The 23,804-nt window shown below is 37.4% G+C and overlaps 2 protein-coding genes across 4 annotated transcripts; one reads left to right on the top strand and one right to left on the bottom strand.

The window, feature by feature from the left end:
* Window positions 1–630: 630 nt before the first annotated feature.
* LOC131769760 (uncharacterized) lies at window positions 631–12,990 on the bottom strand. 3 transcript variants are annotated; one of them, XM_066171347.1, is made up of 5 exons: window positions 11,418–12,990; window positions 2,933–4,235; window positions 2,144–2,341; window positions 1,448–1,505; window positions 631–1,337 (listed from the first exon to the last, which is right to left on the bottom strand). In XM_066171347.1, exons 2-5 carry the CDS (start codon window positions 4,221–4,223, stop codon window positions 1,313–1,315), a joined length of 1,572 nt encoding a protein of 523 aa, XP_066027444.1. In that variant the 5' UTR covers window positions 4,224–4,235; window positions 11,418–12,990; the 3' UTR covers window positions 631–1,312. The 3 variants fall into 3 exon arrangements, with proteins under 3 accessions (XP_066027444.1, XP_066027443.1, XP_066027445.1); XM_066171346.1 differs by lacking the exon at window positions 11,418–12,990 and adding an exon at window positions 8,056–8,672; XM_066171348.1 differs by lacking the exon at window positions 11,418–12,990 and adding an exon at window positions 5,621–6,218.
* A 289-nt stretch (window positions 12,991–13,279) lies between these two features.
* On the top strand, window positions 13,280–23,097 carry LOC131769832 (nuclear distribution protein nudE-like 1-B). The gene is made up of 8 exons (XM_059085562.2): window positions 13,280–13,536; window positions 13,633–13,786; window positions 13,970–14,118; window positions 16,253–16,298; window positions 16,550–16,640; window positions 17,621–17,904; window positions 18,051–18,151; window positions 19,337–23,097. Exons 1-8 carry the CDS (start codon window positions 13,427–13,429, stop codon window positions 19,404–19,406), a joined length of 1,005 nt encoding a protein of 334 aa, XP_058941545.1. The 5' UTR covers window positions 13,280–13,426; the 3' UTR covers window positions 19,407–23,097.
* The last annotated feature ends 707 nt before the right edge of the window (window positions 23,098–23,804 follow it).

The raw sequence follows: 23,804 nt of genomic DNA on the forward strand, positions 1-23,804 counted from the left end.
CTTCAGCGTTCAGGAAAAGTCATCGAAGCAGCAGCAAGACCCCGGTCATATGACATCAACCAGCACGATCAAAAGAAACCGTTTCACCTAACCCCACTGCCAGATCAGCAGGAAAATCACAACCAAACCCAGAGGAGAAACAAGTTCCAGCAGAGAGCAAGGCTGCAACACCTATTCGGAAGGACGTTCCTGTTTCTAAGAGAGACTTTCAAGTACCCCCTGTAACACCTATTCTTGCTACTAGGCCTAAGCGAGTTATAAGACCATCTCTCAAAGTCAGAGAAAATCAAGGTTTAGCATCATAAGACACTGAGCTAAGAGAGCTGATTTAGGCTGTGTCCATGACTTATCAGACTCTGTCGATTTGCTTTAGACTTTGTGCTCTTTATCAAAAAGGGGGGAGATGTTATGTTAGCTTACATGAATTATTTACGTACAAAGGATTCTGGGAAAGAATAAAAGATGGCGTTCTTTGCAAAATACGTGTAATAGTTTGACTCTCAAACAACACAACACTGTTTGAATCGCAGAAACCAAAACTGCCTTGAAACATCAAGTGCTGACAGTGCCACACTTTCACACTTTTCACACCTTTATTTTTCATTTTCTTACATATTTACAAGATATTCCTTTGACCCGCATATGGCAAATGCTAATCGAGGCGGGTCAAATGTTTTTTTTTTCTTTACAGCCGAATTTACAATGTGCCATTTAAAATGCATCCCCACATCGATGAAACGATACACCTTATTAAATGTTCTACTGTTCATCCTTATGGTAAAATGAGACACGAACGTTTGCTAAGGCTTTGAGAAATCAACGTAGTATTGAACACACGTTTGTTCAGAAGTTCCTTCGTATATCATAGCTAAGGCTTATTTTTTTCTGTTGAAGTGAATATGATTGTTTTCCTTTGTTCATGAGTTGGGATGGTTAACAAAAGTAGATCTGGTGCTTTCTTCTTCTCTTGTTCTTCGTTACAATAACCCGGCAACTGTTGACTCAATGTAAAAACTTATTTTACTCTTGCTAAGTACCATCTGGCACTACATCGTTTTTTTTTTGTTTTGTTTTTTTTTACGTTATAAAGTGTATAAAAACATTTATACCATCAAGACATTTATAATTTCTTGACTATTCTCTTGATACTATACTATAAATATAAACGTTAGAGGTCTTAAAATAGTCTAAGAAATTTAAACTACATTTTGTCTACGCCTCTGCGATTATGACGCTTGCACACTATTTAAAGTAAACCCTCATGCTAAGAGAGCAAGACACAAACGTTGACGTTATAAAGTTCGTTGGAGTCTTAACCCCCGAAAAAGTTCGGCAACCTGTTGAAAGAAAATGGTATAGTTAGAGAGGGCAACTCTCGTCATGATCGAAGTCAAGCCTCCTAAAGCTACAAAACGGTAGATCATCACAGTGTCACGTTAAAACTTACATATGAAGCAAAGTCCCGACTACCACTGTTGAGATGGACACTCCTAACAATGTTGTTCCTGTCAAAATAAACATAAAGATTTAATTTCATGAAATCCACCAAAAATAAAATACATGGCAATTAAGCTTGATGATTTCTTTTTCTGAATTTTTTCTTTCCCTTTCGAATGAGTCCCGCGCTATTTCCATTTTTGGACGATTCTAAACGCCATAGCTATGTACTTCTTTCTAATTATAGTTAATCCCAGGCTAAAAAGGAAGATGTAATCGTCTGTGTTATTTTTGAGCGGCCTTCTCCATTTAGAACAACTGGTAGCATTTGTAGATAAGGAGCGGAGAGGGCAGGATAGCGGGAGCCCTGGTGAATAGTAAAGGGGAGCATACGGAAAACATGAGAGAGGAAAGGGAAAGCAGAAACTTGATTGAGATGGGAATTGGGAGAGAATCGCAAAAAAGCAAATCTGGGAAAACATAAATCTGCTGTGTTATTGCATAAGGCAGCAGAGTCGAGCACGAGAAGTAAGAAATTATCATCCCATAGAAAACAAGCCTGAGCCAATCTCCAAGCGCTCTCTCGTGCACGATTGTCTGCGAAAAGTCTGTGTGGTGAGTTCCTTATGGTGACGTGCCGGCTCGAGGTAAGGTTTGACTGCGCTGAACTGAGTCTAGATCCTGGAAAAAAGAAGCTCAAACAAACCTGAGATTGGACAATGTGGTTGGCCGCATTTAAACGCTTGAGTTAAGGTTCTGTATTTGGTACAGATGCTTTCTTTGAACGTCACTGTATGAGAATAGCAATGACGACTCGCAGTCACAGTTCCTCCCATGTCTGAACAATGCCGCTGACAGTCACTTGAGTCCACGGACCAGTCTGTCCAGTTAAGCGACACTGAAACTTTACAAGACAAAACACGTTTGACCTGTTTTCTACCTCAAAGTGGCGACCAACCTACAGTTTGGCTTTTTTATTTCGTTGTTTATGGGCTTAACCAAGGGGGGGGGGGGAGGATGTGAGGTGTGGGGGGTACGAGGGGGGATTTGACTTGCGAGAAAACCATCCTGACGAGTCTTAACTTGCCACTTGCCAATAGGACGTAAGTGCAGCGCACCCTCACAGAAAACTCCGGTCTACACCCTTGTGTGATAGTTTGTGGCTATGTGATAAATTAACGCGCGTTAAAGCTCACATGGGTCTTGAATAAAACCCTGCTACGGAAAAGGCCGAAATGATACTTTTAGCTGCAGGGAATCGCGATGACGTGCAAATGATGCCCTTGACAAGGGGTAAGTATGTTATTTTCTGTTTGTTATCGGTTATTATGCATATAATGCATACCCTCTCCCCCACAGTATCCTTCCTCAACGTAGAGGGCAAAAGGGGCGCCATCAGTTGTAAGAGTCAGACACACGAGACGATGCTTGATTATGAGCATTTGGCAGGGTTTTATTAACGTCAGAACTGTCTCCTGTCTACTGAAGTTAATACCTGAGATTGCCGAAGTCAACTTTGTGAAAGAATCTGTAGTTGTATGAGCAACCAGAAGGGAAGAGCTCTCTTTAATCGGATGATCGCTTGTAAAATACACAGCTTGCGTGGTAGCAGAGCCTGAGTTTGTGAGGATCATCAGCGACGTTCTGTAACTTGAATTGATAGAAAGAGTTTGGTTTGGAACACCAGTTATGTAGCTTGAAGCTTTACTTTGTGTTGAATTGAGATCTGCAGAGGGTCTCGACTGCAAAACGCTCTCTGGCTGAGACTTGCGGCTCGTTGAAAACGAGGTGAGAGTGTTTTGTACATGTGAGTCGGCGGTTGTTCCTGCGTCTACACTTAACGTGGTGTTCATTGCTGTCGCCGTTCTCATTGGTCTGGTTTGGTTGTTACTGGAGATTTGGAAACTTGACGAAGGAGAAAATCTTCGGGTTGCTGTTGTTGCATTTAAAGTTGTAGATGTCGATTGTATTGTTTGTCTCGACTGGGAAGACGATGGTATCTTGAATACTCCTGAATATGGTGACTTTTGTTGAGTTGGGGTGATCCTGTTCACAGAGGGAGAGCTTGTTTGTGCTGTAGTTGAAAGAGCGACCGGAAAAGTAGAACTCTCTTTCGGCGAATGATCGCTTATGAAATACACAGCTTGTGTTGTGGCGGCACTTGAGTTTGTGAAGAACATCGTTGATGTTGCGTAACTTGAATTGATAGACAGCGTTAGGTTTGGAACACCAGTTGTGTAGCTTGAAGCTTTACTTTGTGTTGAATTGAGATCTGCAGAGGGTCTCGACGGCAAAACGCTCTCTGGCTGAGACCTGCGGCTCGTTGAAAACGAGGTGAGAGTGTTTTGTACATGTGAGTTGGCGGTCGTTGCTGCGTCTACACTTGACGTGGTGTTCATTTCTGTCGCCGTTCTCGTCGGTATGGCTCGGTTTTCAGTGGAGATTTGCAAACTTGACGGAGCAGAAAATCTCTGGGTTATTGTTGTTGTATGTAATGTCGTAGATACCAATTGTGCTGTTTTTCCCGACTGGGAAGACGATGGTATCTGTAAAAATCCTGAAGATGGTGACTTTGGTTGAGTTGAAGTGATTTCGTTCACGGAGGGAAGGCTTGTTTGTGCTACATTTGAACCTATTTCCATTTCTGATTTTGCTGTTTGTGATGTGTTTGTAAAAGCCGTGACTGCTGTTGATTTTGTTACTTTTGTGTTTGTTGTTGTTGCTGCTTCTTTTAAGAGCTGAGTGCTTATAAAAACAATTAGAAGGAGTCGTAAGAACAAACACATTTTGACGGTAACCTGTGCATTGATAATGAGAGAGAAAGAAAAATTTTTTAGTTAACCCCGCACAAGTAACAATACAATGCAATACACAGAAAGCATAGCGTTTTTTAATCATTTTATCATCGAGGCACCCTTATCGGTATTTAAAACATTAACGCTAACCCTGTCACTCCCAAAATCTCATTATTAATTCTTCTTATTGTTCACCATACAATTTTTAGTTTTCCTAATTATCAATTTTGGCGTCTTCTATATTTTCCTTTTCCGTCTCTCATCTCCCACTTTTCGTTTCTCATTTCCTACGTCTCATTGTCCCATTCGCAATTTCCCATCATACCCTACTCGTCATTCCTTTTTAACTCGTGAATTGCGCGCATGCGCAAGAGCGAGTTATAGATACGATGTGGGGAATGGCATTCGCTCGCTCGATTGGTCGATTCCTGTAAACTTTTTTTAGATTTTAGGCTTTTGAGTGCATTTGATAGTTTTTGGCGTGTAATAAACAGAAGAAATGGCTACCTTTGTTGCTAAGAATAATGGTGCGGGTGAAAAAGAAGCCAATGATAATCTTAAAAGAGTTTTTTTTTCGTTTTAGTTTCAACAAGCGGCGCCAGCGACTGGCAGGCATGCAAGGATTCACACTGAAATAACAGAACAACCTTCGTTTTTCATAAAATTGTAATTTACAATCCTTGAACTCGAAAACAATCCGAAGATTCATTGAAAATATTACTTACTGCGAAGCGCTCGGAGTTTACAGATGTTCAAAAGCTTTTTCTGTTATGGCGTGAGATTGAGGACAAAATTGATCATTACGTTTCGTCGCGTGTGTTTTTCTTGTGTGAAGCAACAAAAGATGCCGGCGACTGACGAAATTACAAGTTAACACGAAAATCAAATAACACCTAAACAAACAATTTTAGCTACCGATTTTCAGTGAATTTTTAAAGAACAATTTTCTTTTAAGCTTCAAGACAATTTGAAGATTCAACATACATACAACGTACTAAAATGCGAAAGTTACCCACCACAAAATTGATAAATAGGCCTGAAATGAAATTCTATCTTGTTATGGATTATACGTTGCCTAGCACGTGACTTAACATGAGGGGACGCAAGTCGTCTTTACTGTAAGTATCCCGGAGAGTCCCCTACATTTTCTTAGACTTTTAGTCTAAGAAAATGTATGGGGACTGTAAGGTGTCATAATCCTGTTGCTGCTGACATCGATGTGACAGATAATTGCTTTTGCACTGTTTTCTTTGCCAGCTTATACTTGTCATCAAGTTTCAATAAGACGGCTATCATTTTTCACAAGAATAATGAAGTTTTCGTAAATTGTGAGATCGGATGGGATTAAAATGGGATTAAATCACCTACAGAGCTTGATATGTACTTACAGTGCAGACGATTGGCGTCCCCTCATGAAATCTACCCAGGCTGAGATCCAAAATGACGGTGGCAGGCTTGGCTTAGTTATATCACTCAAAACTCGTTCCAGTTTGTCTCATTTGATAAAGAGGGAATCATTAATGTTTTCATTCAGACAGTATTGCCTTGATTTTCTAATATTTACAACGAAAGACAGTAAATTTCACTTTCCACCCACATTTACTTCCAACCTTTTCTTTTGAACTAGAAACAAAAATGATAGACGTTTAAAACACATGACATCATCCACCTTGTCAAATGTAATAGCATGATCATTTCAATTGTAATGCCTTCTTATCCCAACGTTACTTTGTTTCTTTGCTACATTAGTGAATACTGAACTACTGCTCGTACTCTAGATATGACAATCAACCACAAAATTCCCTAAACCAGATAACATTAAACATAATCTAAAAAATCATGTGTCAATTCACGAGTTTGCTCACAGAGCACTTTGATTTTTCCATTTCCCATTACTGCTCTTAGACTCAACAACATTTAATTTCATGCGTAGTTTGAATGCGTGCAAATTCATGAGAGCCAGACATGATCGACACGATTTAGATATATTTGACAAGTTCGCCCCCTGTTAAAACTCAATCTATTTTGTGGGCTTTTTTCCACCTAAAGAACAGTCCAAGTGCAACAGTAGGTGTTCCTCTTTCTTACTTATCGATGCGATTTCGATGCTTAACTAAACTTCCGATTAATGTCGCTCTAACCAAGATCTAACGACTGAAACGTCAGCTTCGTAAATTTTCCATGGTAGCCGATTTACATTAACAATTATTGTGTCCGTGAAACATTTAACCGAATCTATGATATCAAGTTATCCCTTTTCTTCGGACAACTTTCTTTCAGCGACATATCAAATATTATTTAAATGTTCGCTTATGTTATTAAGGGCAGCTGCTAAGAATTTTCCGCGAAAAATAGTGTGCGCAAAAATTGATTGATGGCTTTTGTCGGCGGAGACGGACAAGGTGCCTCCATAATGAATCTTGGTGGTAAAGTTTGTAATTCTGTTATTATCCGTTGCCGAGTTAATGTTACCAAAACAAAAAACATTTGACGCACAAGCATTTCCCGCTTCTGTATTCACGAAAACTTGTCTGTCGCCACGATATTTCGAGAAAGGCTAACGGCTTTTTTATTTATGGTTCAAGTTATCTCGTGCTGCCAACAAAGAGTGTTTCCCTCCGAATAAATTTGCTGAAAGGTTATTGTATCTACAGTTGTCCATTACACGGTAGAACTGTTTAATAGATCACAGTCACTTGTGCTTTCAAGGAACTCCCCCTAAAAATATATTAGCTTCCAACTGAATTTCTCACTACCTTTTGAGTCCTCATCAAGTTGTTTGAAATTTATAAAATATTCTTTTATGTGTGCCTAGACATCATCGCTTATTCTGAAGAGAACCTTAAAAACTTTTTGAATGTTCCGTCTTTGAGATTGTAGCAATAAAATTTCATACGTCAGTAATTTTGGAAATATCGCTTTTAAATTAAGGATTGGGTTACTGATGTTAAATATATCTAGTTATTTATATCAAAATTTGAACTGAAATATGAATATGAAATATGAATCGAACGCGAAAGGCCTTTACTGATTAAAAGTAAACTATTGCCGGAGATGAAACGACAGGCTGGTGAGCGCAGCTGCATTTTACATCAACCGCAGCGGTTAGTATGCATTTAATACTTTCGAAAAAGGTCTACCTGAGAATTTTTCCGCTAATTCACACAAAATAAATAATTCTGTTTTAACCTAGACATTTTGCTACTCGACACATAGAAAATACGGCGACGTTTGTTGTTTTTTCCGTCCAAGATAAACATATCATGTTGATCTCGACAAAAGATTCAGATGGTTTTCGACGTTCCATATGGCCCTTCAGTCTAAGATGTTTCAGATGTATGTATGCAGGGGCATTGGCATCGGTTCCTCAACTTGTCGCCAATGAAAATCGTATGAGAAGATACATATGTGATTCAACGTGCTACAGGTTTAACTCCCCTTTTGCCGGACCGAGTCTTCCTAAGTGTTTTCAGTTACACAACTTCCTCATTCATCTCGTGAGCGCTTTCAAAGCTCTAGTTCCAGTGGTTTTGAAACCGAGACCATAAGTAGTAACCGTGGCAAACTGCTCCACAAGTTTTAAATGTAGTTGAAAATGAAGCGCGAAAGTAGCAACTCAGTTTGGATTTTAAGTTGCTTTGAACAAAATTACTGATTTCCGCTGTAAGAGTTCATATCCTCTATTTATAAGCATAACGATTTTAATGATGTTCACACGTTATGAAAGAAAACTAATATTCTTCAAACCGGTCTTTAACGTTGGTGTTCCTTACATTTACGCTGACTTTTAAAACAAAAGTTCTTTTGAATATTGTAGTCTTACCTCGGAAAGACGCCTCTATTATATAAACTTCGACCCTCGTTCGAACGGGTGTTTAGCGGCAGTCTCGATATATCTTTCCTTTTTCAGTTTCCAAGAAATTTATTTGGCTTCTGAGAATGAACTAAAAAGTTATTAGGTCAGAGGGTCTCCCTTTAAATATTCTGTCAGCTAGCGTGCTACGCAACCAGTGAATCAGATCTTTAAAAAAAATATTATCAGTGTAGTGCGAGATCATCTGTTCTACAGTGGGTGTGGGTTTAATTGCACGGTGATGTCATTTTTTAATTCGGCTACGTACTAAGAACCATAGAAACTGTCAGTAACCTGACGGTTTTGAATGGTCTCAGCTGTCGGTCGCAAGTGGGTTTGACAAGCAGCTAAGACTGTGTCAATTTTTTGTCCAAGAATCATTTAGCTAAATCTTTTGTTCTTTAGTACTTTATTTGAACGGAATTTTCATTATTTATGTTTTCAATTTTTGTAGCGCTTCCATCTTTCCCAAAAAGATAGTCGGTTGAAGTAGATTCTGATAGTCCTTCATGACTACTCGAATACATGAATAAAACAATGCTCAGAGCCTGAAAGAGGGAGCCTTTTGGAAAGATTTCGGGATAGAAAAAGGACAAAATCATGGAAATAAGGTACTTGGAAGGTTCTTAAATCGTCTATAAACGCCCTTAATCGACGTACGTTCCCCAAAAGTTGATATTTTAAGGCTCGTAAGATTAGGTCGACTAAGCTCCCACAAATGGCGCGCGTGTAATGTTTCCATATTGCCGTTCAAAAATCCGGAGACGTTTAAAGTTAACACACCTTTATTAGGCATACTTTTTAACTGTAGTTTGGTACGATCAGTGGGTGAAAACCCTTTTCTTTGTCTAAGAGAGGGTATACAAACAATGATTTCTACTAGAGTGGCTAAAATTGTATATAAATGTTAATGAGACGGGATTTTCCAAATAAAGTTGGAGGTTCTTACAAGATTACATTACCTTACCGACCTATTAGCAATATTCTCTTTTATTTGCCGTTTTCTGTTCTCGATATTAAAGAAATATGTTGAACGCAATATCGAGTTACCATACTAATTAAAATGGTTATTTTTTTAAGTAAAGAAAGCGGCTATTGTCTTGCGTGAAAGGAATCGAAGATGTTTTACCGCATTTTCCGATTGTATTGTAAGGAGGTAAAATTGTTGAAAGGCCGTGTTAGATTATCATACCAATGACAAACGTATTTTAAAACGGATTTTTTTCATTTTAATTCGACTTTGTATTTTATTAGATATATCTAAGTACTCTGTCTGTCACTATAAAAGCAAAGTTACCCGGCCAAGTGGTAATTTCTCTAGAATCCATACCTCCAAAAAACTTATTTTTGGAGGTATAAAACCTTAAATTTAAGGCGTTTTTATAAATTGCATCAGCTTTCAAAGGAGCATTTTTCTTTTTTTTTTTTTGCAAATACCAAATGATGATTGCCTCTGAATATAGGGCGGAAACCATTTTAGTTCAGAACCGATTTCCTTTTACTAATTAACGTTTCATCTTTTTGAAACCGCCCGTCACTCAATTGAACTTACTCCTGTTAATTTCACCAGCTAACGGTCTTAATTAAACATACCTTAAACATTATCTTCCTTTCGGTTACCAAAACACATATTCTTTTATAAGAGGAGGAGTTAATGAGCATAACAGCCGTTACGAGAGTACAAATTCCCAAGCTGGTTCGGAAGCAAGCTAAGGTATTCTATGTGACTTTCAGTAGCCAATCATAATAACCCACAAACAGAGCCATTACCTACTCATGTCTATATGTCTATATGTGAAGACACATCGAATTCTCCCCCTGCCCCCCCTCCCCCCCCCCCCCCCCGTTTTCTTCATCCGTCTTTTCCGGGCAGGAAGGTGAACCGAATGTTGGCAACTTTTTTTCATTTTTTGGGGCAGCGATTCAAATAAAAAGCGATTTCAGTCAGCATAGATTTGCACGTTCATGTTAGTGCAGTATCAATTTCGAGTATATTGTACATTATTTCTCATTTCCCACAGATTTAAGCACATTTCGAGCAATATTTTTTGTGGACAATTGGCAGCTATTGACAATTAGCTTGAAGAAAATTTGCCTAAAAATACTCAGCTCAGAGATCTTATTGATTTGATTCTTCTTTTTTCTCAGTGAAGGAAATAGTCCGAGAATGATTTATTCGGAACTCCTTCAACAGCTTCTTTTTTTGTGGCTCCGGTGGTGATCATAGGAGCCGATTGATTTATTCTTAGGACTTTGGATGTGTAACAATAAAATTTACCCTAACCCCCCCTATGAGGCTCTGTAACATTCTTATGATCCCTCCACTGAGTTTCCTGAAGGGCCCCCTTCATTCTCTTTTGGCGAGTATTGATCCCCCTTCCGTTACCCCTGAAAACCATGTAATCACCCCTAAACCCTCGACCTATTTGCCCCCCCCCCCCCCACTTCTCCGGCAAGGCGATAAATAATGCCCAGTCCCTCAGTAGAGCTGACCTAACTCCGCACCAGTACCTTCGTTTTCCTAACGAAAGCCAAACATCAATAAAAGATACGGTCTAATTTTACTATACTTCACCAACTGGTGGGCGGTACTATATTGCGTACAGCTGAAATAAAAAGCGCTCTCTTCAAGTAAGCGCCACCCTCTCCGAAAAAATTTACTAAGTATTTACTTCAATCAAACGTCTCTTGGCCAACGAAGGAGTATTGCTTTCCTGAAATTATCCTTTTGATTAGAAAACTTCCGCATTCAATTCGAAATTGGTTATTTGCCAGAATCCAACTCTGATACGTGCTTATATGACCGGTTCAAGGTTAGCATATACACTTCTTCATAAGTTTGAGATTTTCTTCCCGTTGCGCTGAAACAGACAGTCTTTTTGAACATTATTGACATACGATTGTTGGACACAGCTAACTGCAGCTGAATTTAACGCGCAAAAAGGCAGAGAATATTTTTCACCCATAGGATCTTACCGGTAAAATATTTTTCGCTCTTACTCGACACCGGTTAGAGAGTAACAGAAGAGCAGATTGAAGTGGAAGCATTATTGGAAGAAGTTAATTTTTCGTAGGTCTATAGAGTTGGCTCAGACCAAGTTGGTTACCTATTTTTGAACATATTGAATGCAATTTCAAACCTAAATTCACTGATTTTGCATAACTATAATTTTGCAATTCGTGGGTCCAAGCCGATTTGAGGGCTGTCGTCTGAAGACACAACATGCAGATTAACTTCCGGAATATTTTGTTTCGTGTTTTCAGTGGGATTTCAAGAAGTTATCTCACGTAAAAAACCAAAAATAGTCTTCCGTTCGGAAGAGTATACTCACGGTTTTCGGATTCCTTTCACTGGTTATAACTAGGCAATCTGAATAATACTTGAAATATGTCTTCCATTCGATTGATCATACGATTAAGTTGCCTAAAAAATAAAACGCGTAACGAAACCCAGCTTTTGCGGATGTTTCGAGATATTTCAAGGAATCATGTTTTCGAAACTTTCACAAGTGAAACACCGAACAAACAAAAAGCAAATAAAAAGACCAACGGTCTTATTTGGATATTGGGATATTTTATGTGGTATTTTTCAAACATATGCATCTAATCTGGGTACAACCCCGGTCCTAATTTCGGAAACTCTTACGATCAAGCACGCTAAAATTACCCAGTATTTATGATATCAGTTTCTTCCAAGACGAATTTCCCGACATGAATCATGCTTTCATTTGGTATTATAGCAAAACTTTAGAACTGAATTAGGCTCCTATCGTTTTGACTAAGAACTAGCCTCGGCATATTGTAGTTGAGAATCCTCGGCAGCAACGAGTCGTAATGCTAAACTTATGAAGTGGTACTGAAAAAGGGTTTAATTAAAATGCCAGAGACACTCAAGTTATGCGCCGAAAGCCATTTGATGTAGAGCAACGATTTCCTAGAAGGATTACTTCAACCGACAAGGAAGTCGAACGATCTAACTCTTCCGAAAATCAGATTTACCTGACTCTTTTGACAAATTTAGAAAACAATTCCTAAATCAACAGAGCAATTAGCAACAAATTACAGTTCCGCATACTGGCCCACGAACACTTCCTCTTGTATTCTTGATATTTGACTTGAAAGTTTGACTTAAGTGTTCCGGTCAGTATCGATCATGTGGTAACCACGACAAACGCAATTGCACGAAACAAATGCATATAAAGAAAAAAAATCTTGACAATATTTATTCACTGATCAACATCTCAGTCACGCAAACACCATGCTTTGATAAAAACCCGTGCCAACTTGCTCGCGGCAAAACAGATTTCATGCGATCAGGTCTTCTTTTCTTTGGAGCACGATAAAGCAACCGGCTTTTGCGCCGATGCACTTTCGCGGTCGGGAAAAAAAATAACGCCTGATCATCCATAAGTTACTCATGCTGTTGCATATTTCAGGTCTTGAGGTGGTTTTCTAAATTACAGGGCGTGAAGGAAGGATAATTATGTCCGGTCGCGGTTGAGATGCTCGGTTCTGGGTCAGTTCTTTCAAGATGGACAAGCCGGTGACCCTTCAGATAATTCTCGTACACCTTTCCTATTATGGAGTGGATGAGTTTCTCAATGTTCCATAAATTAAAGCTTCAGTTCTAGTCACAGCGCTTTGATACCACGCTCATTACTTCTATAGCAATACAAATAGCTTGTAAATTAAGTTAGTTTCAGAGGGCGTTCTTTTTCAACTGCACTCAACTTTGAAAATTTTGTAGTTACGTAATTAAAAATGTCCTCTGGTTTCGAAGACTCCGTTCATCAAAATAGCTTCGGGGCAATTTGGTTGCCATGATTTTAGTAAACATCGTTAATTAACTAAAATAATCATTTGAGAGCCTACACATTTTTAAATTTTATTTGATATTCCCGATACGAAATGAATCATGTAGACCAATTGACCGACCGAGAATATTTAACCACGTGTTTTTACTTTGACCGGCCGAGCATTTGTTTCACACCATGCTCCACGGAATGGTTGGTATTCGATCAAGCAGGAGCAGTTACTTGTCGTGTTTGATTGGCAAAGTCAGTAACCCATAAAACACGTTCTATGATTCCATAATGAGAAACCGTGAAACCACGCGTGGCATTTTATCACATTTCGTCTCATCTATCCCACAATCCTTTTAGCAGATCACTCGAGTTGACGTCATCAGGGGAACGGTTTGCTTGTTAATGATTTCGTTGAGCTTTCGAGACGTGAAGCTAATCTTGGCTTGATTGAGCCCGGTTTCTCCTTCGTTTTGCCATAGATTGATAGAGAGTTAGATTCTTAATTTATAACGAGGCGAAAACATCTTACCGTCCATATGCGACAGCTGGGAATGAGTATTTCTACGGCCGATAAGGAATTGGAATTCGCCGATCCGAAGGAAGAGGCGACTTACTGGAAGCAAGTAGCCGAGGATTTAGAGCGAAAGTGAGTGTTTTGAAGACCTTGTCTTTCGATGACATTCATTTGATGTAGTAGGAAAATGATAGAAGATTCAAATTCAACGTTTCTTTTGGTTGAAAGGTTGCAAGAAGCGAGAGATGAACTCGACGAGTTTCAAGAAGGTAGTCGTGAATTAGAAGCAGAATTGGAAACGCAGTTAGAGCAAGCAGAAGCCAGACAGCGAGAACTTTTGTCAGCAAAAACACGACTAGAAACGGAGAACGAAAGCTTAAAGGTAAAGGAAAGAATATTTTATTTAATGGCGTAAGTCGCGTATCGCCAGTTTGTCTGTTGATAAATGGAACATTGTAAATAATGCAAGAGTTGCTTCGCGTACATTGGCCATCTTGTCTTCCGAGTTGTCGATAGTTCGACTGTTCTGGTTTTGACGTTCACTTTTGGTTTGATCGTATTTTAGGCGAGACTAGATGCAAGCCAGAATGAATCCTATCTTACGATATCAGCGCTACAAGATGAAGTAGCCCAGCTTAAAGCTGTTCGAGAAGAAGTTCAAAAATACGTTCGGGAACTCGAACAGGCGAATGACGATCTGGAAAGAGCGAAAAGGTCTGTAGAAAAGAAATGTGAAGCTAATGTTTGGCTGTGTTTTGGAGCTGTAAGGCATAGCTAACGACAACATTCAAATCATAATTGTGATCATTTTCCCATATTTCATGATGACCTGATATTTTTTGCCTCCTTGAATGGCATTTGATGTTGTCCATGTTGCTCAAATTTTACCCGGCTACAATATTTTTGTACTGTGTTGCTTTTAGTAAGCTTGTATGTAGTCACCCACAGATGAAATCACGAGAAGGTGTCTTTACATGTCGAAACTTAACTTATTCAAATATTATCGCTTAAAATGTGTTTGCTAAAGTACGACTTGTGGCATGCGACAAATTGAAGCACAGGACAAGGGTCGGGGGAAATAATCCCCGTATCAGTTTCTGTGGCCATGCATTAAGGTTAGGGCACTTGCGATTTTATTTTATCGATTACTTTTAAAAATATGACGGGCAATTTTTCGAATTACCGCTTTGAAGGGAGCTTTTTGCCAGTTTCAAACAAGAAGATGGTTGCTCAATAACAGAAAGGTCGCTTGTTAAATGCTGCTTTGCATTAGTTGGAGGATTAAAATATTATGTTAATTATATGTCATTGAATTACAAAGGAATTTTGTCCTGTTTATTAGGTTTTTATTACCCTTTTAGCCTTTTCAATCTCTTCCTTTTTTCTTTCTTGTTCCAAGTTTTGGCTTTGTTAATGTTGGACCTAGTATATATGAGTGGAAATATAGCCTTAATTGGGTAAACTTTTACAAAATGTCAAACCTAGCGGGGTGTAACAATATTTACGTTCTATTAATTCTCTTTTGTTTTGTCAAAAGAATGATTCCCAGTGTATCTAGGAGAAAAGCATCCAGGGCATGATGCGGGCTTTATTCCCTAATTAATGGTGTGAAATGATAAAATGAAAACAATGTCAGCAGGAAAAGAGGAAGTTGCAATTATGAAATTCTCATACACCTGTAACTCTGAATCTGTCCATCTTTTGGTCATCAGAGATAAATATTTATGTTGTTTAGTAGAATGAAGCTTGTTGCCCTTAGATAGAACACTGAACACCTGTAGGGTTAGAAGAAATTGGCGCCATGCTGATGAGTAAATTTTGCATTTTTAATTAACTTAATCCCTCCTTGATCATCTATAAAGAACATTGCTCTGAATTAGCAGGACTTTTGCAATGTTTTAAAATGTTCTTTGGTGTGGTTCTCAATCATTTTGAAACATGGTTGTTACAAGTTCCTGTAGGGTTTTTAAACTTTGTTTGTTTTAAGGACCATTCAAAGTTTTTGTTATGGTTGATAGCTGTGGTGACTTGAAACACAATATTTATGTTCTAGTTAATAAACTTATGTTTCAAACAAGTGTGGTTAGTTTTAACAATTTTTCTGAAATTTATCTTGATTTGGTCACAAGTTGTCGCTTAGTTTTCTTAAGAATATATTTCTTAGTTTTCCTTTTGTTGGAAGTAAAGGAATGAATTTCAAACCAGATTTCAGGCTATTTCAGTTCATATAACTACTTGCATTTTTGTATATATATGTATGTGGTATACAAACAAAATTATTATAGATAGACATTGCTAGCCCTTTTTAAAAAGCACCTGCTGTCACATTAGCTAGTGAACAAAATTCGTGGACATTTCTCAGAATGTTAAATTTCTATCTATGATGTGTGCTTGTATGAAATTCTGCATTTGATTACTGTTTTCTTTTTCAAGTTACACATTTTTCTTTGCTAAATTTCTCTTCTCTATCTATCGAGTGATACTTTCCTAGGTCTCTGTACTGAAAAATTGCCAAATAACTTTTCGTAATTGTGCTTATCTTTGACTAGATTCTTAGTAATTTTCTTGACAGGGTTTATCATGAAACCAAAAAAAGACACAAAAATATTTTCTTAGCTAAATAAGATTAGCTAATGCCATAAATATTAAGCTGGAAAATTCTGCGGAAGAGCCAGAGAATTCTCTTATCACCAAAGTTTCCTGTAGTAGAAACTTCATTAAATAAGATTATCTTGTGGATTTGCACAGCTGAATAGCTAGCATTTTTGTTGCTTACTGCAAACATTATCTATTCTTTAGTATGTTATTTATCGTTTATTTGTTTATTTATTATTTTAAATCATTTCAGGGCAACAGTGTGCTCACTGGAAGACTTTGAGCAGAAGCTGAACCAGGTAATTAGCACCAGGGTGAAATATATAGTAGTAATCTTATAACAGCTTTATCATCAGTGGTGATGCACATATTCAACTTAAGGGGAGAGTTTTGTATCACGAAATGCTCATTTTATATATTAAACTTGGGCAAACTGTGGAGCAATGGAAAATTCATTTGCTTTTTATTGTGGAAAAGGCTATAAAAAGCTGCCACTGATTTATCCTAACAAGTGATAGAAACAGTAGATTTTTGTATCCTTGTCTTGCAGGCCATAGAAAGAAATGCTATTCTTGAAAATGAGTTAGATGAAAAGGAGACCCTCCAAGAATCAGTACAAAGACTGAAAGATGAAGCAAGAGGTTAGAAAAGATATTCAATATAATGATAATCATTGTGTTGCAGTATTGTAGTCAAACTGTTTTACCAAGTTCAGATGGACATTTAGGCACCATGTTGTTCACTTCAAGGAGAACAAATTTTTTCATGCATTTGACGCCAAATTTCTAGAAGTGTTTGTTAATTGTTTCATTTATCTGTTCCTCTTGCATAAACTGTTAGCCATTCTTGCTGCTTAGGAACTAATTTACCTTATACTATATTATAATTGACTATTTTAAGATTCATTAACATGCAGAGATAAAGAACCGCAAAAATTGATATTGGCTGCTCTTAGATATTGTGTTGTTTATTTTGGCAAGTATACTGTTGGGTAAAAGCGCGCCATCTATATTAAACGTGATGCTCAAATACCAGAAGGTTTTTTCCCAGTTGGAGGTTTTGAGCAAGAATATTACTGGTCGTAAAGCCATGTGTTGATGAAAGGTGAAGGTGATAAATAGTGCTCAGGAATTGAAGTGCATGCCTTAATGAATTTGGTTACACAACACTTGCATAAAAAGTGTTTAAAATGCTAGTTTCTGTGTAGTTTCATGGAAATTGACATGGTACCTCAGCAAACTCTGTAATATTCTATGAGGGCTATTAAGATATGGTCGCACAAAATTTCTCATAGAAGGAAGCATTCCATTCCAAATGAAAAATAGCATTCCACAATGTCTAGATTAAATGCCTTGGGCATGATTCTTGACCTTGTAGACATGTTCAAGAGAACCCCTGATCTTACTTATGAAGCTTTTTGGCAATGAGCTTACTACTGGAGAAAAAGCCTTTAGAGTTTCAGTTTCTTTAAATTGCAAAATGTTATTTTGAAAACTTATCTCAAATAAAAAAAGAAAGGTTTCATTGTTTTGCAAGCAGCACAAAATGTCATGAGAGTAACAAAAAATGTCTGGTGTTCTGTGAAGTAATTCTGGTTGTGAAATGTTGATTTTTTGCACAGATCTTCGACAAGAACTTGCGGTGAAAGAAAAAGAGAGAAAAAAACCTGGTGATGGATTAGAATTTAGCAAAGATAAAGAGAGTAACAAAGAAAATAAAGAGCCATTGAAAATAGAGGGATCTCCATTGAAACCAGAAACTACAAGCCAGACATCAGATTTCCATGCTACAACTGCTTCCATAGGAACATCACCACTCCACACAGGGTATGGCACTTCTCCGCTGACTCCATCTGCACGAATATCTGCACTAAACATTGTCGGCGATCTGTTGAGAAAAGTAGGGGTAAGTGATTTACACATATTTTTTTCTCTGAGAAGGAGTGCATAGCAGTTTTGATGCAATTTGATGTAGCATTACTTGTTGGTACATTTTTTCTTTCATTTCTTTCATACTTAACTCATGTTACTCTGCTCTCTCCTGCAACTTAGGCCCTTGAATCTAAACTGGCTTCATGTCGAAACTTTGTTAAAGATCAACCTCGAAATCCAAGAGGATCAACTGGGTCTAACAGCCCTTCAGAGTCTCCAAGGTAATGAGTCATCACACTGATAGCTTCAAGTTTACTAATTGAAATAATGAAAGTATATTTTCAGGGTTCTCCTTATCAGGCAGTAACCAGTAAAATTTACCGCTTGTAAGAGCACTTATTACCACCTGGAAACGCTCAGAACCCTTAAAAAATACACATTTATGGTGAACTAATCTGGTAAGAAAGTGTAATAACAAGCCAACAGTGTGCACTATTATAGATCTACAGGTGCTTTAGTTAGCTAACACTGACTGGTACCTTTCAAATTTCGAAGCAAGAGTGATTTTTCACAGGCTTTCTGCTAAATCTCGTGACATTTGTCAGTTCTCTGCATGTGCAAACATGGTGTTGTTTAGTTGTTCAGTTTCCATGATGAAACGGTAGCAAACAATGCTGTCATTTCTGTCCAGTAACAAGAGGTCACAAAGACCTGGCTGGCTGGTAAACTTTACAAGAATTTTAGTGGTTAACAAAATAAAGGTTACATACTAGCAATGGAAAAACAGCCAATTCAAATAACCATCCTGACAGCTCTACAATTACCGGGTGTATAACGAACACATGGGGACAAAGCTAGTCTTCATCATGAAATTCTACTTGAAATGTGTGGCAGACAACAGTTTGAAAGAAGCCTTGAAAGTAAAATCTCTAGACAGCGTAAAAGTTCTGAATGTGAGACAATTAGAGCACAAATACAGCTATTCAATGTGATTCGATTTCATAGTGATGCAATTCGTAGCTGACACCTGATTTTCCAGCGATATGCCATGTAAGTGACACCAAAGATATCCCCCAAAATCGAAGGGAGACCAGTTTACGTTATAAGCAGTTTAGAAAGGGCATAGCAAAATTTTACTTTGTTTTGTTCAACCTCTGAACCTAAAGGTGTATCATTCACATTATGAATTTTTCAATGGAGAACTTTTGATAGGCACCATGTACTGTATGCTTTAGGAAATGACACAGTTGAGCATGACCAGCCGCCTGAAGCTGCAAATGTGCTTTACTGGTTTGAAAAGGTCCCTTACCTGCTGTGTTGAAAACTAGGAAGAACCCTGCATTTTTTATGGCCCGTTTTGGTAATACTGTGGTCACCTAGAATGGGTGAAAAATGAATTTGTCTCTCGTCATTTTATCTTCTATTTTATATGTATCTTATTGTGGTGTTTTTACTTTTTATTTCAGGCCAAGCAGAATTCCCAAGAGCAGTTACCAAAACCCAGGAATGCAGGGACTGGTTAAGGTTCAGGTGTAATGAAAGAAACATGTGAGAGAATACTAAATCTGACTGTTCTGTGAAGAAGAGCTGCTTTTCACAACATTCCGGGGAACGCTGGTCAGTGTTGATGCAGGTGTTGCCTTAAAAAAAAAAAATGGAACTTAAGCCAGAAGTTTTGAAAAACAGCCCAATGAATGAGTCTGGTTGTTTGTAAATCCTTTGAATTAAATTCCTGAAGTGAATTTCAAGGTAGTGGTTGTTAACCAATTTTAATATTAAGTTGCTAACTTGAAAATTCAATCGAATTTTAAATATAGAGCAGAATTTGTGTGTCCAATTTGTACAGATATTTTGTATAGCTGTTGAAGCATTTTATTGTAACATAGTTGCAGATTTCATTAGCACAAGAAAGATTCCTTATGAAAAATGGTGAGACATTTAAGAATATTTAATTACAGTGGTACTGTATGAAAGCAAGTTGCTAATTACAGTTATTAAAAATTCCCAATACTTTGGAGTATTTATTTTTAAAGACTTAATTCTGCCAAATCAATCTGGATAGGTGTTGCTGAAACATTTGTTGCAGAAAATTTGGTAAGATGCTTCTAAACATTTTTGATGGTTCACCCTTTGATTTGGAAAACAGAGCATGTTCACAGCTGGAATTAAAGGATAAATTTTCATAATTGCTCTTTATGAAACCTTGAAGATGAGATCAGAGTTTCATGATGTGACTGTGAGAATTTTCACAACTTTCTAATACTAACCTTCATCACATACCTCTTCCACCTTAGTTTTACAGGCCAAACATTTCTTTCCAACCTGTGCAGAGGTTTCAATAAAATATGGTGACAGGTGCTTTACCACCACCTGTAAGACTTCATGTCATCATCTGTTCAGCTTGCACACAGGCACTCATGTTTAGGCTTTGTCTTACAGCTAGCCACTTATTTTAGCATCAGCAGCCCCCTATGGATGTGAAAACCCCTGCACAAGGAAAAGCTATTTGTAACATTTAGAAGCCTTCATAAATGTTTCTTTCACTTAAGTTTTGATTTTCCTTAATCAAGATATCAGGGTTGACTGATTGTCCTGATTTTCCAAATCAAAGGTTGAAAAAGCAAAATAATTGTATTTGAAGAGTCAGTTTTCTCATAATCAACTGGTGTTTGTGGTGTTAAAATTGGGGTGTTGTATGTGAATTTTCTCAATCAAATTAATTTACTAGAAGAATCCAATAAGCACGTTATCAAGACTAGCCAATGAGCAGGTTCTCATGAGCACTGCAGTACAACTGGTGAACCAATGAGAGTCAAGTTAGTTTAGCAATTGAAATAATTCACCATGGGGTCTGACTAAAAGATTTTTGGATGAATGTCAGCATTTGATCAAGTGCACACCCACCCCTCCCCTCCCCAACCCAGCATTAACCCTAACTTGTTATCAGTTGACTGTTTGGTTAAGGGAGGGGTAGGTGTGTAGTTGCTCAGATACTGATACTGATCCAGATTTTTTGGTTGCTTGCTGGTTGGTGTAGTTGTGTGCCTATGAGTGCTTGCTTGCAGGCTGTATAGACTGGTAACAGCAGTTTTTGTTTACAAAAGGCTGTATTTGTTTTTCCTTAACATGTTTCGATGTCATATCAAGGTGTGCTTGTATATCAACTAATTTAAGTTCTGCAAATTGGCTTTTTTTGCGACATTACTCTAATTTAACCAATCATGGTAGTTGTTGAGGTGTAATTAAAGAGGAAACTTTTTATATTTTTTAAAATAAACTTAATGTACATGTAACATAAAAATACCTTATATTCTAATGGATACTTTTTAACCTCTGTGGCTGCTTCAAAAGGTAAATCTTATTTCAAGCAAAAAAACTATTTGCCAAAGATAGGTGCTATCGTATATCATGTTTACTCCAAAATATATTTTAAAAATAAGACAATTATTATAGTTAGTATATACCACACAGGTGAATAGTGCCTTCTGCAAGCAAGCACTATTCAACTTGCGCATCCTAAGTATAATTTTTGACCATTTTTTTTATGTTGTGAGATAGATAGAAGCAATTTTTTTGGGTGTCTGAGTGGTATTTAGTAAAACAAACATTCATCTCAGTGTCTGTAACTGTGGTGGGTATTTCCACCACCGTTTACCTCTATTTTGGTTAGATTGTTTTTGTTATAATTTTTCATGCACCTTTCGAAGTAATGGAGTCATTACTAAATGATTTGTTTGTTAATTAAGAGCTAAACCATTTTTTCAAGATACTAATGGGACTTTATCTTCTCAGTTTCAATCCCACTGAAACAATTATTTATTATGGCTTATCTTTGGCAAATGTTTTGTTTTGTAATAAGGTTGTTAAGGACTGGCTGCAGTGAGGGTACTGGTTACCATAAGTTATGTGAGTGAGCTTCTTGTCATTGTTTGAAAAATTCAAAAAGAAGAGTGGGGACCTGCCATGTGAAATGAGCTTGGACACTTGTTAGGCCTTAAAAAATTCATCAATTTTTGATTTGATTACAAAAGTTTTTGAGATAAATGAAGGGGTGCATGGACAAAGGGCACAAGTGACTTCTGATAGACTGCTATATTCTCATGCCAAGTTGTCTTGTGATCCTTTGTGAAACATAGGGAGAAGTAGATTTTTATCAAAAGTCACTCAAGGCTCTACCTCATGCACTCCACATAAAACACATTATTTTTAGCCAATAAGGTATGTAACTTTTAGTTGATTGGAAGACATCCATTGTATTAAGTATGGAGTCTTCAGCATTCATCTCTCAACAGTTGTTCAAGATTCTTAACCTGCTTTATTCCAGGCTGCCATTAATGTGGAATTGCTTGATTAGACTTCAAGCATGCTCATTTAATATCACATTTAGGCAGATCTCCTTTAATTGAGTTTCAAGCTCCTTGCTTGTTTCACATGGACATCCCTCACTATAAGATAATTTCTTAAACATGATTACAAGACAGTTACTATAATTCCTGTTATTCTATCATTTGTAAGAAAAAAAAATGTCTTGTCTGGTTACCAGATGATGCCATTGTGAGTGTTATTTTGTCTGCTTATTGTGGTGAGCAACATATAAACCTGATAAGTGTGTTACAGACTAAGTTTAAGTAATCCAAGTGACTTTAGCCTTGAAAATGGATTGAAAAATTCAAGGTAAACATTTCCAAGCACAGTTTTTTGGTACTATGTCAAGTCAGCCTGACTTGTGAGGTTTATCTCAAAACAGTGGTTTATAATGTAAGAAGGACTATCACTAAACACTTATGCTATATTTTCAGTAGGAAAAAAATTAATTCCATCCAGGTTAGTATTACCTTGAAAAAAGAATCTTTCATTTTACAACTTAAATTATTGTTGCCATCTTAAAGCCTGCAACCTTCTTAACTCGAAATTTAGTTGGCCATACTTTATATTTTTAAATTTTCAACAGAAAACAAATGTTACTATTCCCAGGCCTTATGCTATAACTACATCCAACTTAATTGTTTATTCTGCAGAGGCTTGTGATGTTGTTCTGTCAAGAATTTTAAGAGAAAAAATAAGGCTATTGTTTAGTGCCTGTAATCTCTTATTACCATCACCACAGACTTTTGTAGTTAATTTTGTTTACGCCAATGAACGTAAAAGGGTCCCTGGCTTGTTCATTTCACCACTAAAAAGATTGTGCAAAGTATCTCATCCAGATCAAATAAAAAGATTGATATGAGTCGTGTGTCTCAGTATGTCGCTGACTTCTCTATCTCCAGCCCCACTCTTGCCTGATTTTTAGGGAGAAAAAACCAAAGGAACCAACTGAATAATTCGCCCTTTTGTATGTAGCAATGTAACCCCTTCCAAGGGACAATTCGTTATTTATCATTTGGGTGTGGGGGTTGTTGGGTTTTGGTTGTGGCACGATGAAATGTGTCTGAACCCTCCAAAATCCTTGCCCCCACCCCAGGATTGTTACCTAATCATACGTTAAATTTGGCCAAAATTTGTTAGTCAGATATTAAAATGAGAAACGGAATGAGAAAAGGAAGACCAGGGCCGGGTTGTTCAAAGCTGAGTTATGATAATACAGGGTTTGTATGAAATTTGATTTCTGATCTGAAACCTTTAAAAGAAAATTCAGCTTAAATCTTTTTAATGATCAACGTGATGATTGGACGTTCTGAAAAGAAAAGGAAAAATTTTCTTCAAAAGGTTTTTGAACAGAGAAATAAAGAAGCTTGGATTGAATTTTAACCCTGGGTTAGGGATTTTCTTCTTCTCATGTTTTTTGTTTGTTTTTTTTTTTAAATGCAATTCGCAACGCTAATAAACATGGCAGCCTGCTTGAAATTACCTGATCCCCCCATAAGGCTCTCTATTATAATCCCCACCTCATTTGCTGTTAATTAACAGTCAATGTTCCATAGTCCCCCTTTTAAA

Source organism: Pocillopora verrucosa, chromosome 8, assembly GCF_036669915.1.
Source record: "Pocillopora verrucosa isolate sample1 chromosome 8, ASM3666991v2, whole genome shotgun sequence".
NCBI classification, from domain to species: Eukaryota; Metazoa; Cnidaria; class Anthozoa; order Scleractinia; family Pocilloporidae; genus Pocillopora; species Pocillopora verrucosa.

Coding starts and splice junctions, on each gene's coding strand:
- LOC131769832 (XM_059085562.2), top strand. CDS start 13,427: ATGCGACAGCTGGGAATGAGTATTTCTACGGCCGATAAGGAATTGGAA. Junction 14,119..16,252: donor GATCTGGAAAGAGCGAAAAG/GTCTGTAGAAAA, acceptor AAATCATTTCAG/GGCAACAGTGTGCTCACTGG. Junction 16,299..16,549: donor TTGAGCAGAAGCTGAACCAG/GTAATTAGCACC, acceptor CTTGTCTTGCAG/GCCATAGAAAGAAATGCTAT.
- LOC131769760 (XM_066171347.1), bottom strand. CDS start 4,223: ATGTGTTTGTTCTTACGACTCCTTCTAATTGTTTTTATAAGCACTCAG. Junction 2,342..2,932: donor GTTGACTTCGGCAATCTCAG/GTATTAACTTCA, acceptor TGTCTTGTAAAG/TTTCAGTGTCGCTTAACTGG. Junction 1,506..2,143: donor ACCACATTGTCCAATCTCAG/GTTTGTTTGAGC, acceptor TTATTTTGACAG/GAACAACATTGTTAGGAGTG.